This window comes from Pezoporus flaviventris, unplaced genomic scaffold (genome assembly GCF_033815535.1).
Source record: "Pezoporus flaviventris isolate CSIRO_AGI_PZ_B2104156 unplaced genomic scaffold, CSIRO_AGI_Pfla_v1 ptg000006l, whole genome shotgun sequence".
Taxonomy (NCBI): Eukaryota; Metazoa; Chordata; class Aves; order Psittaciformes; family Psittacidae; genus Pezoporus; species Pezoporus flaviventris.
In genome coordinates, this window is record NW_026892554.1 from 15,361,507 (window position 1) to 15,381,198 (window position 19,692).

At 41.7% G+C, this 19,692-nt stretch overlaps 1 protein-coding gene across 4 annotated transcripts in view; it reads right to left on the reverse strand.

Moving 5' to 3' along the window:
- MYO1E (myosin IE) overlaps positions 1 to 19,692 on the reverse strand; it is a 192,009-nt gene that overhangs the window by 66,622 nt on the left and 105,695 nt on the right. The window contains exon 1 of one of the 4 annotated variants that reach the window (XM_061447080.1): positions 15,076 to 15,140. The exons of 2 other annotated variants lie outside the window; for them this stretch is intronic. In XM_061447080.1, coding sequence (XP_061303064.1) covers positions 15,076 to 15,078 — 3 coding nt within the window. In that variant the 5' untranslated portion in view covers positions 15,079 to 15,140. Of the gene's footprint in view, positions 1 to 14,753; positions 14,994 to 15,075; positions 15,141 to 19,692 lie in introns of those variants that run through there. One more of the 4 variants, XM_061447081.1, reaches the window with a different exon arrangement.

Sequence of the window (19,692 nt, forward strand, 5' to 3'; positions counted from 1 at the left end):
AAACGGGCCAAAACCCTTAGGACAAGTGTCAAAGATGATTCAATTATTTGTAGTGATTAAAGTTGCCACAGCACATTTTGTCAGAGTAGGTTTTTTGTGCTGGAGTCCAGTTCTAAAGTAGTCGTATTGCTTTAGTTAGTGCTTGAAACAGCTTTGAAAAGATACTCTGCATTTTAAATCACACAGAGCTAGCATGGCAGAATGGCTTTCCTGTATCTTTTAACACACACTTAATCTGTGGTATACAGGCAATACCTAACACCAGCTATTCCGTAGATTACTATCAGAGATTTGTCTTCAGGGCCGTTTTGCCAATTCAGTGTTAATGCACAAGTTGTGTATATACTTTATTGCACTCAAGCTCTCCAAAAGCCCATAGCAGCAATTTTAAGGAGTAATATAAAGGTTAAAATTAATCTTTAATCTGTTAAAAGTCAAGATTAATATACAGGCATTTAAGCAACAACTTCTTCATATAACCAGGTTCATGAATGGAGATAACATTTGTACATCCATGTTTAACTCCATCGCCTTATTGCAAAATATAAAATAGAACATCACTGCCTTTATACAATGCGTGTCATTGCAAGCTTCCCTTTCATATCTGCTACCGTAAAAATTTGCCCTTTAAAGTGGAGCACAAGAACGTTTGAATGTTTACACACACCGTTTCAGAACCACTGTCTGGGCAAGGTTAAACCTGTTTAGAACTACCCAGTAAACACATAACTCACATCACATATTTGTGCAGATAACATTTAAGGGACAAACCCCAAAAATCATACTGGAAGTCTGAACAAAGTGGAGCATGTCCTTTGGGATTTGCAGCTGAAGACAGAGGACTGCTGAAAGTTAAAAGATGTAGAAGGGAGAGCTTGTGAAAGACAACTGCAGAAGCCAAGAATTAAGACCGCAGTCAGGCCAACCAAGCATTGTGAAGTCACACGGCTAATCAATGGGAATGATGACAAGCATGTGTTTCCTATGCAAGGTCAGAACCAGAGATGATGGTAGACTGAACCAGTTTCATTAGTAATACTGAAGGCTTACAAACAAATGGAAAGAGTACTAAGGTAGACCTGAAGGAGCAGAACTTCACATTAAAACTGGAAGCAGCTTGCCTAGATCAGACTAGGTTCCACCATGTCACCAACACAGACCCTGCCACCATTCCCTCTTAGATTTATTCCCCTTGTTCTCTTTCCCATTTGAGAAAGCAGGATCTGTCACTCAGCCTATTGTGGGCCAAGTCATACTTCCATCACAGATGAGACATAGTTTGGATACACTGCCTGTCAAAACCATCAGAGGATTCTAGCCTTCTCACACACTATCAATTATTTAAACTCTTATGAGAGCCCAACAACAGAGTCAGCCATTAGGAATAAGCCCCTTAGCTATATTCCCCAGTACTTCCTTATTAAAATAGGACCAGAACAAAACAGAGGGAGAAAGGGGGAAAAGGAGGGAGAGACTGCACAGCTTTGGTACTTCAGTGAGGTTTTGCACACTGTCACACTACAGACTGAAAGACAGGAACAGGAATGCAGGGAAAAACCGTTAGGTTTATTACAGCCACAGTAGCAAATGTACAGAACAGAAAGCACTCCCCCACCTGCCAGTTCTGATACATGTCCTCACTTGCCCCGACTTAAAACAAAGGGAAAAAAAAAAACCAACAAAAAGCCAAACACACCACAAAAACACCCCCTCCAAGCTTAAAAACCCGAGTAGTTTTAGTCCTTGAGTACATACCCAAGTCTTCAAAAATGTCAAGAATGAAAAATGAGTGACTATGCATCTCATTGAGATACGATGTGGAAGTAGTAAGTGGGTTCATTTCAATGAGGTAGACTTCTACCTCCCTCGAGAGTTTCAACTGGTCAAGAATAATTGAAAAACAAGCCCTAAAAGGACACATCTAGCTACAAACATTCTTAAAATGTAAAAAACATTCTTCATTGTTCACTGTATCCTGTTACCAGTTTGAACATAATTTTAGCTACTGAATTTGCACTTCATTGTTTTGGCAATCAGATGATATTAACTTCCCCTTTGTTTTTTCTTTTCCTGTTTGTACACCTGCACTCTCAATGAGCAAACAGCAACAGGATTTAACTTTATAGTTAGCCTACTACTTTACATCTGTAGAGAGCAGCAGGACAAAATACTTTCAAAGCCCTGGGGAAAAAAAAAACAGACCAACCCAAAAAAAAAAAAAAACCCACAAAACAAAAGAACCAACCAACCAAAACCCAGCAGCAACCTTGACTTCTAAGATCTAACCGCAGTCCCCAGGTAATTTTGAAATTAAAAAAAAAAAAAGATATTTTTCCTACACACTTTGCTTCAGATGCAAAATTCATGCCCTAGCTACCTCACAACAGAGAGTTAACATCCCTATTACTGACGCTCCAGCATATTTCAAAACGCAGACTAGGAAGAATTCCCATAAGTTGTCTTAAGTGCATTCTAGAACAGTAGTAAGTTACCACTGGTATTTTTTATTGAAGTCTCTTTTCCCTCATACTAAGTTATCAGCTATTTAATGGTTCTTGAGATCAGAGATCCAATACAAACCACAATAGGCATGTTAATATCAAACTGATGGGAGCAGTTCGGCATGCTTTGTCCATTGTAGTCCCACTCTAGCCACACAGGGCATGAAGAAAAATTCTACCATACAGTATCAGGATAAGCCTACTAACTGCTGGTTCAATTTTGAATGTATTCTGCTGAGAACAGACCCAGGTACCAGATGAGTGAAAAAGTTACTTACTGGCCTCAGGTGCAAAAATGCCTCAGCCTCTATCATTAAGAAATTATCTGAACAAAAGAAAACCTTATTTCAGTAGGTGAACACTCTTGAGGTGTGTCAGACTAAATAGCTAGTCATGACTAATTCATTAATTGTGGTAACAACCACACTTCTCCATTACATTCAACTCCCTTCAGAACAGATTCATCAGAACATCCTTAGTGATGCCAAAAAGTTTATGAAGTATCTGCCTATGCATTAAGGGTACAGGCTGTACCGTCAATACAGCCCAAATATACTTGCTTCAGCACTTGTCATCTTTCACACTGTTCAGACTGTTTTCAGAATAAACAGTTCTTAAATTCCTTTCCACGAAAGGACTGGATAAAAGCTGGTTTAGCTATAAACTTCTCCTACATAACCAAAACAGGGATTTAAAATTTTGTATTGTGTTCTGCTCTTCTGGGTGGGTTACAGACACTCTTGTCTTAGCCAGAATTGGCAGGTTTTAGTTCTGTCAAGACTATATCCGTATTGGCTTTATTTTGGGCAGTCTGACACATGCAGCTGAAATTTACCCAGTCTGAGTTTAAGTACAGATTGCAACACTTAAGAGCAAGAAGAGGCCAAGCACTGGACTCCAAAATATCAGAACCTGCTGACACATAATTAATTTGTATTTTGCTGGTGAATTGCATGGGAACAGCAGCTAACTACTTTAGCAGGCAGTATGGATTACATTTCTAGTGATCACAGTGATTTCTAAAGTACACCATATTTGCTTCTTTCTCAAGATGGCTTTACTAGCGACTGTTCAGGAAACCAGGTTTAGAGCTTGGGGTTCCCCTCAAATCTGTACTGGGAATACAGAATAGAACATAAACCTACGCAAGTACTGGTCTCAAGGAAAACAAAAGCAACCCAAGGATCAAGTTAGAAGGTGCAGTTGACATTGATGTTCTAATTTTTTCCTCTTTCACTATCAGCAATTAAAGCCTGTGTTCATTTCCCTAGAAGTACTTTGTAGCCAACACTATTTCCAGTTCTTCATAACTTAAAATGCGCCACTGCTAACATATAGACCAATGGAATCTCTACTACAGAACAATGACTACAGAACTACGTAAAGACAAGCTTCTAGTATTGTCAAGATGCAGGCCACTTATCTTAATCGACTGCAGCAGTGCCGCCTAACTGCTTAACATCACTAACTTCATGTAGAAAATAGCGCTGGAGACAGCTACAAAGAAAACAGACCTGGTATGACCCTGCCAAGATTAACCCATCGTTTGAGGAGGTCAGATTGTGCACAAACACTGCATCACCACTCTGTTAGTGAAGAAGGATGTTCACTTTGTCTAGAACAACACCAAATATGGCGATAAGTAGCCACTGTTGTTCTGTTTCCTCTCCAGTGTTCCTAGAATGAACCAAGAATAAAAACACAAAGTAAACTACAGGAAGAAACCACTGCTGTTCATGAACTCACTCCGCATATTGAGATCAGGTCTCTGTGGACTGGGTGTGCTGGTATTTCAAGCATTAAGAACTCTGGAACCAGGATTCCTATTTGCCACTAGAAAAGCTTTAAAGAATAGTACTCATGGGAACAGCTTTAAGACTTCTTGAGCAGTCAGCTGGGTAGCTGACATGAGGAACCAGTAAACCAAGTGTTCCTTTCAATATTAAAAATGTCAGTTAACAACAGTACTATCTACATGAAGTAATCCATTCTCTACTACTATGTGCTGCTGAAGTTCAACCACTTTGGAGCCTCAAAAGAGGCTTGCACGTTTTTAACATATCCCTGAGACAGAGTCCAAGGAGACTGCATTCAATTCTGTAGAGAATATATATTCTGTGTGTTTGAAGGCAACTTTAAGCTAGGACAGATTAATTTCCATTATTGAATGTGCCTTTCTTAACCACACCAGAGCCCATTTCAATTGCATAAATTAAGTTTCAATAACCACATACCATATACACTGATTTGTTACTTAAAGCATATATCAAACTGGGCGAGTTCTTATTTTCCTTGGTACCTTGGATCTAGTCCTTTATTGCCATGCAGATAGCTATTTCACAGTGCTGTAATGCAGTTATAAACAAGTATCTAAGCAGCCTAAGAAACCAGACTTGGTTGGCAGAAACAGGTATCTCAAGTTGCACACAGTGGACACTCAGGCACTTGTCAAGTCCTCTTTCCCTTGGTTAGGTACACCTCTAATCTCACTTGCTCTGATGATGAGCTGTGCCTATCCTCTCATTTGAAAATGATCATGCCCTGGACTTTGGGGATAGCAACCCAATGCTGAGACAAAACACAAGTGAAACACTTCAAAACAGCAAAAGCAGTGGTCTCTCTTACAATTAAGTTATTCTCCCACCCTCCCCGACTCCGCTTTAAACGCAAGTTTTTGCTCATTAAAGGCCCAACCTCAAGTCAGCCCTGCATAGACATAAGCAGTGCCACACAGGACCTCCATTTGTTACAAACAATTTTCAAGCTCACTTTTTCCCCCCACATCACACCTACTCCTTAAAAAAACAGAGAAGTGCCAAAAAAACCCACAAAAAACCACCATCACACACAACCCACAAACAGCACAGTCTGTAGAAGTTCCACTTCCAACTACAAGAGCAAAGAGTATTTGCTGAAAGTCTATTCCTATAACTTACCATCACTAACAGAACAGGACTTGAGTCCTTACGGGGTTCTCGGACATGGCTCCTGCAGGGACTTTTGCCATCGAGGACTGGTAATTGGAATGTGACACTGGCCATCAAATATGAACCCACTGGGGTCCACTGAGCCCCATCTTTTACCTGGAAGAAAAGCATTCCTACTCACAAAAGCACTCTGTGCCAATTCCACCCCTTCCTAAGGCATCTAGCGAATGTGAGCTTTAAGCATCTGTAATTAGGAATTCTTGACTACCCAAGAAGAAGGAAAAAACTGCTTTGCCAAACCAACAGCCACCGTGGAGCAAGTAAACAGCTAACAGTTTGGATACAGTTCAGGAGTCAGTTATGCATTTTTATCTCTTTTGCCATAGATATCACAGCATATTTAAGCTGCTACTCTGTAGCAGCAGGTAGGCCTATATCTTCTGCTTCCACCATGGCCCAGCAGTTCCAAAAAGTCACCAGTCTATTCACATCTTCCAGGCTACCCAAAGAACAGCCAGGGTACCCTAAAAACCTGAAAAACATCCGAATCAGCCTACCCTGAGAAGTTGTTTTGACTTTTCCACTTCAAGGACCAGAACATATTCGCAGCAATTTTTGGTTTGCTGAATGTAGCAATTCTTAACCAATATAGTCACTCCCAGTGTATATATTTAGAGTTGAGGGGAAGCACTGAAAAAGGCTTTGGAGACTACCAACAATACAGCTTCAAGCCCTGGAAACGTGACTGTGCATAAACACAGTTTTTAAATGGAGAAAAAGAAAATCTAGCTGAAGTAATTCTGTTCTTAGTGGGACTACTGTATTTTACTTGCTAAAGTCAAATACTTGTTTTCATGGATTAAAGCAATTCAGAATTCAAAAACTATCAAGTTTACACAAGAACAATGTCAGCAGATAGCATATGGTACAGAAGTGATATGTAATACAATCATGTAATACATCAGATCCCACAGTATCCAAATTTATTATTCAGATTATGGCAGGAAAGATATCAGAAGACTCCGGATAGGAGTTGTGTGTCAGTCTAGCTTGCTTCCATACAAACCGTAACATTAAGAATCAACAAAAATGATAGAACTAAAGATACAAGTCTAATTCAATGATTATTCCCATAACTAATTAGGTTTTCCCCTAGATGACTGCAACCTATTACTACAGTTCCTTCAAAAACATATTTAGGTAACAATCTGGAAATGCGAATACCAAAACAGTGGAACCAATTATGCAAAATCCGTATTTCATTTCCCTTACCAGAAGATACTGTACAATTACGTATTAATTCAGACTATATAGATAGCTAGTACCTCTGTGCTCAGAAAGCAAGGATGAGTAGTTTTGTAGCTTTATATCCTTTCTGGAATGAATCTCACAAAATCCGAAATCCCCAGTACATCTGTACTGTAAGCATGACTGTTTTGAATTAATGTTATAAATCCTTTCGCACATTTCTCTTGCTTTAGGTATGTACTGCATGCAGCTGGGGATGTAGTGCAGGAAAACCAATTCTTTCATGATTAACAGAAATCAAATTCTTCTCAAATACTGAAAGAAAAAACAAATACTCAAACATGAAAGTATGCACTTGCTTTTGAGTACCATGAAATGGCTTTTAAGATTAGGTTTAATGAAAGCACTCCTTCAAGAGTGAAAGTAAGCAACATTGCTTTCACTTAACAAATGAAGTATTTTCAGTTCATATACCAAAACATCTGCAATACAATAGTCCAAAACCTGAGCGATCAAAAGGTGTACGTGCAAGTACACACCAGAAGAACTACAACAGCTCAAAGCCTAACAGCTAACAGAATGCTAATGCTGCACATATATGTTTAGAATACCTAGGTAAACTTTTGGTCTTGGAATCTCCCTACTAACCCCGCAGATCAGTAGTGCTTTTATATCAAACAAGCTATCAGAGTGTACAGGGGTCACAACTCAAAGGACTTCAAATGTCTTGATAGCATTTTTTAAAAATCAACTACACTCTGTACCAGCGTACTTCTTTACAGAGCTGGGACTAACACCGGGTTAAGAGTTACTGCAAAAGCAAATTTGGAAGCACTTAAGCATTTGTGCAGACTTGCATCCTTCAAAGCAGAAAAACCAAAACAAAACAAGATGAGACAAATTCTTGACTACTGCTTGGCACTGCATATATCTTACTGACAAGAGGTCCCAACTTCTATCTTCCTGTATTTTTGCTATTAGCAATATACAACTCAAAGCACAGGAAAAGACATAAATCACTTCAAAAGATAACAACCCACACTGGTAAACTGCCTAGAATTTCAAGGCTCACAAATGTTGTGGAATACCAGATTGAAAACATAAGACTGTCCTAGGTGCAGGATCAAACATCTGGCAGCACATTATTTTATAAGTCACAAGCATGAAAGACTTCAAATTTTTGTGTTAAGAACATTCAACATGTTTTACAAAGGGTATCAGGCTGCACTGTTCAGACTTGCATATGACTTCAACACTTAAATTAGACAAGGCTGACCGAAAACTGGTTACAGACTCAGGCTCAGCTGATGAAGGTGATTCAGTAAGTGGCTCTGAGCTGGCAAGGAAAAAAAAACCTCACACTTCCTGTACAGGGACAAGTGCAGCTAGACTGCTAGTCCTGTTTGAAGGATGCCAACAAAAACCTCTTATTTAGACTTCAGATTGTGGAACAAAGCACAAAAATAGCTTCTAGAAGCACATGCTTTTGCATAAACCATTTATGTTCCCTTCTTTGATGAAGTAGGCTAAACAAAGCTCTATCATCGTGCCACCCCAAGAGTATAAAGCAGTCACCTTTTGTATTACTACCCTTGACAGCCAGAAGTAGCTTTCACCAGAGACACTTCTGGCAGCTGACCCAGATAACAGGAGAGTAAAGCACAAGACCCATTTTATAGTTTCTTACACACTTCCAGAACGGTGTCAATCATGAAGCATGCTTCAGATCTGCTAACACCTGGCTTTAATGTTCACTTTAGTTATTCAATTTAGTAAGTTATGTTAGTAGGCAAGTCTTCATACTTTAAAGCACATTTTAAGTATGCTTCCCAATAAGCATCACTTTTGATAAATCTGACTTGAGCTCCAGTTACCAATACCACTTTGATTTTTCCGTTTCAACTAAATAACTTAGTCAAGCAAAGAGAACAGAGCCCACACACTGCCAGGACATGACTGCACACCTGGTCTCCCCAAAGGGCATGTGCATTTTTTAAGAGGTGAGGGTAGAAGGGGAGGAAATCAGTGGGTGGAGGGTAGGAAAGCTAGAAGATGAGGATGAGTCAGGAGATGAGGACAGCTGTACTTCCTGGGCAGGACAGTGATTGGCATCTCAGGAATGTGGGGAAGGGAGGGGGAGATGGGAAAGACCCAACTGAGCCCAGGAAGACCTGCCTGAAACAAAAGCTCCTCGAACCCAGGCTCCCTCAGAAGGACAAAAAGAGGCTAAGATTACACAAGAGTTAATGATTAGGTGAGGTGAATGCCTAAACAGCTTATCAGAGTACAAGACAGCAGGTTCTGATCATGAGATAGGGAGGAAAAAATCCTCTCTACTTTCTGCCATGTTTCTCTGATATTCGTAAATACTTTGTAATTCGTAAATACTACCCATGTAGTAGAAATAATAGAAGTCAAACAAAATACAACAGCTAACACAGTCCTTTGGCTACAGCAGTTTCAAAAATTAGCAAGCAGCCTATACACCACTAGTACTTATACACAAGTGGTAGAGAGGAGGTGAGGGGAGTGGAGGACACTTCCACAGGAGTAATAGGAATGCTGGTCATTTGCTAGTGACCAGCACTGACCAGAAAAGTCCCTTGACAGACAATAGGATAATGAGGAACTGAACAACTGCCAACAGGTGAGAAAACGTCCAACAGAACTGTAGCTTGATTTTCATCAGGTTTAGCCTTTACGCTGATGTAAACTTGTTGCCCATATTTAAGGCAAGACTTTAGATAGCACAGAGTGCCTTCATTCAAACAGTAGCGACAGTGCAAGCCAACCCTTTATTGCCAAAGCCTAGCAATTTCTGTGTTTGCTGTTACCTTAACTTTTGTAAAATACACACACTCTCTCGTCAGTTCTGAGAACCGCTTCTTTGGTTTTACTCCCTCTAGTCTTGCACTGTTCACTGCTAGAACAAAACTTTTTAATTAGGTGTAAAATCCCTTTATAACATAGCTGTTATAACTGTAGCCACACACCATCCAGATCTGGAATTCAGCTTCCTAAAAAATGGAGACTTAAGTACTGCATTACAATAGTGTTTTACAAATCTGAAAAGGAAAGCAGATCAGTTTGTCATTTATAAGCCACATATTGCGGCAACAACCAGAATCAAAGGGGAGGCAAAAACCTGACAATTTAGAGGCCAATCCCATGTTAGTCTCTATCAGCAGAACTAAAGCAATCTGTGTCAGAAGTCCTCATAGAACTACAGTAAGCTCACTCCTATGGTTACCCAGGGTCCTTGGATAAGTGTAAAAGCTAGGAGCTGAGGAGGAAAGATTACCTCTTACCTTTTTGCTCACTTCCTCATCAGATGCACCAACTAAAACTAATTAGGTTTTACTGATATAAAGGGTTCTTCTGTAGGTCTGGAGACGTTTATTTACATGTTCTCTATCTATACATTAATAACACATGCATGCTGTATTAGAAGACAATTCTAAACATGCAGGTATTTCTGATTCCTTATGCTGAAGCTGCAAACAGGAGAGTACAAAAACCTTTATTCTTTGATATAACTTGCGAAAGAGCAGAGCATGATCAGTTAGACTGATGTCACTTCTAGATTAGTTTCTAAAACTAGGAAGAGAGTAAACTGGTATTTATGAATGAAAGATACTTAAAATTATTACAAAAGGGACTGAGAAGACTTCTCTAAAGAGATGTGAAACTTCTTAGTGTTTCAAGCAAGGAAACGTACTTTCTACATTAAGATGAGAAGTGACAGAATGAGAGGAAACTGCTTCAAGTTGCACCATGGGAGGTTTAGACTGGGTATTTGGGAAAAAAAAAATTTCTTCACCCAAAGAGTTGTCAAGCACTGGAGCAGGCTGCCCAGGGAACTGGTTGAGTCACCCTCCCTGGAGGCATTTAAAAGATATGTAAATACGGCACTAAGCGACATGGTTTAGTGGGGGACTTGGCACTGCTGGTTAATGGTTGCAGTTGATGAACTTGAAGGTCTTTTTCAACCAAAATGATTACTAGGATTTTACTGAGAACTCAGTAAAAGCTTGATAACATTTCACTGGTTAGCTATCACAAAGGCTCTAAAAAAGCTCATTCTAGCTTTCCTCATCCCACACATGCAGTAATGTTTTAAGATGCAGCTAAGACTGGAGCAGATTATCCCTTCAAGTTTGGCAAAAATGGCTGCAAATAATTTAGTTAAACTCCTAATAGCATTGTCATCCCATTTACTTCACAACAACCTAGTTACGTGGGGGGGGACAGGACAATTCCTTAAGGCAAGACAATTTATGAGAAAAATGCTTAAAATATATATACATATACAATTATGTACAGTTTTCAGCTGCAAAAGCTGCATTTAGGTAACACTCTGCATAAATTAGTGTTACCTGAAAAAGTGCTCCAACACACAAGATATGCATCAGCCATTCTGGAGAACTAAACTAGAAAGAAAGATTGAAGCATGCACACAATGTAAACCTGTAAACAAAACACAAGTCTGAATCGCTAACTTTGCTATTGAACATGCTACTGTGTTTTATAGATTGGCCAGACAGAAACACCATACAGATGGAAGATTTTTCCACTAATGCACCTCTAGACATAATGCAAAGCACATGCTGTTACCCTCTCTACTATTCCACATTTGGCAGAGAGCAAGGTTTGAGCTTATGCTGCTGTCTGCAGCACCAGACAGAAAAGCACCCTTCCAACACAGAAGCATCAGTGCCTTGCTTGATTTTCTTGCAGGCAAAGACTTAAAATAGTGCAAGGTTCACATCACACATTAGCTGTTTTAGGACGAAATCCTAAAGGCTAGCAAGTCCTTTCAGGCCAAGCTGAGTAATTTTCATTTCTTCAAACTTTTACAGGTACTACAACTAATGAAGACATCCCCAGCATCTTCATGGACTGGGCTATAAATATCTGACCACTAGTGTTACCAAGTTACGTTGAACTGCTATAAAAAGGTTCCGTCTTAGGAATCATCTTCCATCTTTGTTGGAGATGTGGAAACAGGAAGACACAAATATACCCAGATAAAACAGGCTGTGGTGCTACAGAAAAATGTTTAGCATTGAAAATGTGGTTAAAACCAACATACAAACTTTTTTTTTTAAGGGAATTGGACAACTCTGGCTTGCTCAACAATTTGTGAGGTAATCCAGATACTGCTGAACCTGCTTGCTCTTGGAGTCTTTCCCTTCTCACTCTCCCCAGCAAAGCGGTGAAAGACTTAAGTAGAGGTAATATACAAAGATTATGCAAAAGCAGACAAAGTTAATCACTGGTGGGTTGTTCTTGGGGTGTTTATTTGGTTTTGCCTTTTGCTGTTTGCCTGTTATAAAAATGGTAGCAGTTTATGCCATAGAAACAGTATTATGTTTGCTGATGAATGTTCCATCTTTCATCCTTAGAGTCAAAGCCAGCTGACAGCACTTTGAGGAACAATCTTTCCCTGAAGACTATAGAGCTACTTTAAATGAAAGGTTCAATATCATGTTGTCACATTAATGTTACGAGTTTTTGTAACACAATACAGATTCTCTATCCAACTCCAGAAGAATCTCCAGTGCACCTCCATGAACTACCTAATGACAGTACCAAGGTCCAAACTCGCAGTATAAGCACAAAAGCCACAAAGTTCACCTGATGTTACATTTCACTTCAAGTTAAGTTTCAGCTTAGTTTCACAGAGGTTTCCTAACATTAGGGATCCACTCCTTTACTGGAGTGGGTCTACTTTACACTTACACAATACACATACTCGAAGACTTGCAAGTTGCAGGTAAGCTGTTAGGAGGCTCTGGTTTACTCTGAATTAAAAAAAAATAAAAAAATTAAAACCAAGTTTCAACTGAGGAGCAAGTGGCTGCATGGTACCGTACTTAGTTGCTGGCTGGCCTTAAACCACAACAAAAGTGAACAAAATGGATGAATTTCAAGAGGAAAAACATCATTAATAAAATCAACAGCTCCCACATGTCCCCCAAAACTGTCAGCTTTAATGCAGTTTGTCCCACTGTTGCTCATTCCCACCTTGTGCTATAGCACACAACCATGAAACAGCTCACCCACCATTTGACATCTGCACGATCTCTGAAACCGCACTATTACCTGGATACAGATACTGATCTGGACTGAAAATAAGCCGGCAGAAAAGGTCCTATTGCTGAGTTGCACAGAGCCAGCACACCTGAGTGGAGCAGTGCACCACCGCACAGAGACTAGTGAAAGAACATCTACACCAGCATCGCCTCTATGTGCTCTGCCATATGAGACTACCTGAGAAGCATGAAACAACTACAGCTATGTTAATGGTAACTCAGCACCCTTCACTGTGGGCCCTGCCAGAACAGCAAAAGGTCTCTCTAAGGTCTACAGAGACAGAATAGCAGAAAAACCCCTTCAATCAGAGAACACAAAGCACTCCTTTGACATTTTGCCCTGCCCCCCCCCCCCCATCAAAATTGTCAAGACACGAATAAGAGAAATAATGTGACATTTTTCACAGAGCACTGAGAATGAGCATAGTTTCAGGATATTAGTAGTGTGAATCATGTTTGTAAGCAGTTACTGTAAGTGCTGCCAGGCAATCCTTCTGCCAGCTAAGCTACAAAATGCTACCTTCTCATGGTTATCAAACATTTATTTGGGCATAATTCTTAATTAGCACTTTTAAAAATAATCTTCTCTAGTTTTGTTGTAGTTATTCCTTTTGAACAGTCTTAAAAAAAGGCAGCTCACATTAACTTGAGATCTCACAGGGAAAAGATTAATTCAAGACTACTTAAGTATCAAATTAAAAGCTGGAGAGTAACTGCCTGAACAGTTCTCCAAAACTGGTATCTTATGGAGACAACCAGTTCTTTTACTTGGATAAAGTGAAACTTGTTGAATATGCTACCAATTAGTTATATATACTTACAAGAACTGTATTTTGATTAAAATCTTTCCTTAAAAACAAATTAATGGATGCACAGCAGATCAACTAGTAGACTCACTGTTCTCAAAGTATTATTGTTAACAGGTGGACACCTCTGATGGACCTGCACCAAGTATTTCCATCCCCATTTAACATGTCAGCAACCTAGGCAATGACAGATCATCTCTACCAGGAAGTCTGAAGGTGCCACAGGTGCCTGTGATCACAGGAACTGGTACTGAGGAGCAAAAGTTGATCTGAACCACCTGGCTAAACAATCAACTCACGAAGCAATACATATGTCTCAGTCAAAGCTCCTTACCAGCAACAGGACTGTGAGAGCTGGAGGTATTGCTATGGCTGGCTATGACGGAAGTTTTAGTTTCCTAGCCTCTGCAATGCTTTATTTAAATCAGAGACCTGTGCTCAACATAGGTGCAACCAGAGACAACTGCAGTTGCCTCAGGAAATCAAAACACAGGCACTGGCAACAAGAGGGACATCCTTCCAAAGACACTGAGAGCAAAGGGCACAAGCTAATACTGCATTTAAGTCAGTAAAGCTCTGAATACACAAGCACTAAGTTGGGTCAGTCTTTAAAACTTTACCTTAGTTAAGCTTCAGCAGGTATAATGCAAAAACTTCCCAAGTACCTTAACTTTCGGGTTATGGATTTTAGCTTACTTTATTATCACACGAGTTTTTACTACTTACTCCAAGTTCTTGAGTAACAGGTAGTCTTAATTATTATTCGGATTACTTCACTATGAAAGCTATTATCAATCATCAGGAGTCAATCACCAAAGACAAATCGAGCTCAGCTCCTAAACCTCAATTTTTCCTCACCCTAGGACCGATACGTCTGAGTGATACCGCATCCCCTCATCACAACAGGCGTTCAACAGGACCCGCAGCTGCCGTCCCCGAACACCCACTCCGGGAGCTGGGTTGCGGCACCAAGACAAGTGTTCCCGCCGCCGGACGCCAGGCACCCGCTCGCAGGCGGCCGGAGCAGACGCCGGTACTGGGACACGAGTTCCTGGAAAGAACAGCTGGGGTGCTCCCCGGGCAGAAGCCCCTCACGAAGCGCCCTTAAGCAGCGCAGATGCGTCACCTGTTGTTCAACAACGCCTTGGCGCCACCTTCACACCAAGTTTTTCTTACCTGAGGACACCAACGCTCAAAGCCTCTTTAGACCACAATAGGAAGCAAACGACGGGACGCGCTGCCCGTGCTGCCCCGGCGGCGACACCGGCCCGGGGTCCCCGGGGCCGGCCGCCCCTCGGCAAGTGCCTGGCTCGGCCCCGCTCCCCACACGACGGCGCCGGTTACACAACCGCGCTCTCTGCGCGGCGCGGGGCAGGGAGCGCTGCCCGCGGCCCGTTCCCGGCAGGGCACGGTCAGACGCGGCAGGCGGGCGCCGAGAGCCACCGCACGGCCCCTCCACCCCCGAGAGCCGCCGGCTCCCGCCTCGCTCCTTGCTTACCATCGCGGCGGCTCCGCGGCCCGCGGCTCTGCCCAGACTCGCCGGCGCCCCGGGACTGACGGGCGGGGAGAACGGAGGGGAGGGAGGGAGGGAGGGAGGGAGGGAGCGAGCCCGCCCTCCCCGCGCGCGCAGCTCGCGGGCGTGGCGCAGGCGGCGCGGGCACAGCGGCCCCGCGAGCGGCGGGGCTCGCGCCAGCGGGGAAAGCTGAAGGCAGGCGGCGGCGGGAGCAACTGCGGCGCGCGGGCGCCGTGTCCATAAATGGAGAACTCGCCGCGGCACAGCCAATGGCCGCGCGCCGGGACGTCATCCCCTGAGGGAATCCCGGCGCGGCGGCGTGCGGCGCCCTGCGCCCCCGCGCGCTGCCGCCTCCGCGGGCCGCGGCGCTTCCGCCCCGCGCACCCGCAGCCCCTGGGGAGCACAAAGCACCCGGCGCCAAAGGGGCGTGAAACGAGCCGAGGTGTGGGCGCGCAGACGCCACGAACGCGGGCGCTGGCCGCTGCCGCCCGCCCGGTGCTGCTCCTCCTCGTTCTGACCAGAACACAATCGGCGCAAGTCCCGGGGACGGCGTTTGCTAAGGACCAAAGTAAAGATACCCACAGCCGAGGGCTGCAGTCCTGCTAACAAGCTGCCCTCCTCGGGATCGAAGCCCTGTGGTTGACTTCCACCGATTTCTAACCGCCGCTCCTAAACTGGAATATAAATAAAATGGGAATGCCATAATGTAACAGTCATAACAAGAGCCAGACACTGAGTCATCTGTTAACATTGCTTCTGAACCACCTTGAAAAGCACTCTCGATAGGTGTAGTTCCTGGTTTTCATCATTAGATATTACTCGGTTTAGTTCATTTCTTATTGAAAAACAAGTAAAGTTATAGGGGGAAAAAAAAAAAAAAACAACAACAATGGTTTACACAGAACATAGTTATTCCATTGTTATTGTTTTTATAAACAAACAAAATACAGACATTAGGCATAAGCGGATTCCCTTCCGACTTTTTGGAGAGCTGCTCTGGCTCCTCTGAGGCAGGTGCTGGATCTGCAGCCAGACCTGCCCGAACAGAGGAAGGGCAGTGGGTTTGTCCTGGATGTGGCAGCAGGATGAGCATGCTGGTCTGCAGCCATTAAACACGGCTGATGACGTGTTACAAATTCAAACCGCCCTGATGCGCTCGATACAATGGGACAAAATTTAAACTGTTAATCTGGCCCCTTCCTGGGCTCCACACACTCTGGTGGTTTGGATGAAACACAACAGCCCCGGCGGCATGCTTCATCCTTGGGTTTGAAGAATACCAAAACACTTCTTCAGCTCAGCTGGGTTTACAGCACTGTGTGATTACTGATCATGTTAAAGTTGGGATTTCCATAGTGGATTTTATGTTAGCTGATATCAATAGGAGAGGTAGGAAGTATTTTCATTGAGAAAGTAATTGGTGGGGAATATGAGCTACAATAGCTATTAAAGCAAAAACATAATGCTAGATAATGCTAGAAGTGAGCAAAATTTTACACGAGTTTCACACTTTGATTCCCAGCAGAAGGTAACAGCAATTTTATGGAAATAGGACAAAAATAGTTTGCCTACCTAGTATTTCATTTGAATATGGAAATGTTACATAAATTTATAAGACTGTGCTAAAAAGTGTTGGAAAAAAAACAATCCTGTAAGAATCCCGAGAGTGAATATAAGGCTGAGAAACAAAAGAGACTCTATACTGGTTTGGTAGGTTTTTTCCTATTTGCTTTGGATGCGGGTCTTTTTTAATGTCTAGGTTAATTTTCTTAAGACAGACATATTTGTATGTATGTGTGTTTACTTACATACAACATCTATATTGTATGAAAAAAGTTATGAAAAAAGTAGATAAACTAGGCTGTAGGAGGAGAGTAAAAAAGTGCATTCACACTGGAGAGCTAATGGAGAAACTGGTCCTGAGCTCACTGCAGTTTATGGGTGTTGCTGGGGGCCACCTACTCTAGATGGACTATAAGACGGTTTTCAACAAAAATTGTAGGGACAAAGGTATCAGTGCTCTGCGTCTGCAGGAGCCTTTGCTTAGCTCTGTGTGTACCAAGCACAGTCGAGTTTACAATGAACTCTTTTCATGCTTCTAAACATACTCATTTAAATCTGCTTATTTTAATGATAAACATCTAATTCCCAAGCTGACCGGTTTAAGTGAATTATACTTATTCAACATCCATGCTCAGAAGCAGGGGAAGGCATTTCCCTTCCAATGTCAGTGGTGGTATGCCTGAATGTTCTGCATGCCTGGGCTCCTCCAGCCCATAATGTGTCATAGTCATCTCCAGGAAAGCCAGAACCCACATTTTCATCTTGGGGAGCTCCAGTGGAGTAAAAAGGAATCTCTGTACTTTTAAATTACACACAAAACTCAGAAGTGGTGAAATGTCTGTCACAACATTCATACGGACAGGTTACCTTTAAAAGACCTAACTTGAAAAGATGTAAGTCCCTGCATCAAGAGCTTGCATCTGTTTTTTCAGTGCATGTATTGTCTGACAGAGTTGTGTTGTGTTACTAACACCTACCAGCTCACGCACAGAGAATTATTTTGAGGATATTTTCTGGCTGCAAGCCGTTGCAGCACTTGGTCCTCCTGATACTGATCGCTAGTGCTAAGATTCAGGAAAACGTTTAAGAACAAGCTTCATTTCAGTGCCTGAGGAGGTTTTATTGACTTGGCATTCGGGACTCTGTCCAAGGTGGGTACCGGCTACTGACGGGAGTGACTACAGCCTCTTTGCCATCATCTGACATGGGGCCCATGTCACACCCTCAGGAGAGAAGCTGTTGCCTCCACAGTGCATCCGGTAACTCACACATGTGTCTCCAGCTACCCGCTGTCTGAGTGACACAGGGTGCCAGCACTGGTGCTGAAATGTATAAGGACTATACTGTCTGAAAAAAGAACCTGGTCCTTACCTCTAGAAGCCCACAGAACACAACTTTTCCTTGTCCTCTGTTCCAAAAATATTATTGTGGCTTCAGAAAGAAATAATTCTTACGAGAAGCCAGTGAATCTGGGAAAGATGAGAAATCCTAATGAAATATGCAGTGCCCTGACTGCTTTCTAAGTGGTTAAAACTGACAGCAAGGGAAAGAAAAAAAGGCATTGCCTCTTTCCTCTTCCTTACAAAATGTATTCAGAGTAAGTTTTATAAACCACGTATTTGTCTTCTGTTGGCCAGAATAATTTAAGTAATAATTTAATTAATGCCTGAAAGCCACTAAAATAAGGCTTAATGCCCTTAATAAGACATCATACTTCTAGTCAGAAAACCACACATTTTGGTATTTCTTGGAAAGATGAAGGATTTGTGTCACAGAAAAACAAACGGTATAAAATTAAAAATTCAATGAAATTTTTTGCTGTATCTGATTTCCAAGGAATAAACCGAATAAACAGACACTTTATAATCTCACTGCTAAAATGCAGATGGCTACATTCTGCCCTCAGCTACATTTGTCAAATGCAGATTTCTACTTACAGAAAATAAAGAATGGATTCAGCAATTTCTTCTTGTAAAATGAAGTGACAAACAAAATGGCAAGTATCAAACAAGGGCAGGAGTTTTTTACTCAAAATGTGATGAAATCAATTCAGCCATGAGGACAGTTTTCCATGTTGGAGAACAGTATAATAATTTCAGTTTTCTTTCATTACCTTTCTCTGCAGCTAACACAGTATATCCCTTCCTTCCTCTCTTTTGTTTGCTTTAGAGAAGCATACCTGCTCGGAAGATATGCTTATTATCATGTTTAACATGTCCATCTAAAATACCACTACAGTAAAAAGTACAGTAGCAAAGTGAACAGCCCTTTTCAGCCAGTGGTTTGTTGTCTGGGGTGGGTTTTTTTGGAGGATAAACAACATGTGTCCCTCTGGCTCTGGATCTGATTAAGAGAAGCCTCAGACATAAGAGATACTCAGAATTCATGGAGATGAATTTTTCTCTAGCTGCAAACCAAAATGTATGAATAATGTTGTTATTTGCAAGGCTGGTATAAATCTGGAAGAAGTCCACAGGAACGCAGAAACCGAGGAGTTTTGCTGCCTGTGTTCCTGTGACTGACTTCAGTTAAGCTGTGGGTTCACATCACCAAAAGTACAAGAATTGTTTGGGTTATTTTCTTCATCAGAGGGAGATTTTTTTGAAACATTACACAAGCTTTTAAGATCAAAACTTTATGTTATGATGAGCAACTGGATCTAACATCAACATTAGCCCTGCTTTGAACTGGGAGTTGGAACAGATTCTCTTCTAAGGGTTCCTTCCAGCCTAAATTGCTCCATTCTGTAATTCTGTGATTATTTAAAATGGAGTTCCATTCATGAGTGAGACAGTTGAACGCTCCAGAATAAACATTTTTGTTGATATTGTGCTTTGATAAGGAAAGTGATCTGAACTGGACTTTAAGAAAATAAATCTATGTATTCAGTATCAATTACACAGAAGATGTAATGATATAAAATACAACAGTTTAGTACTGTTTTAGTTAGAACCATCAAGGAAGTGATGTAAGTATAAAAATAATGATCTCTGATAACACAAAATGAAAAGAACGTTTGGGTGGGTCAAACCAAAGATC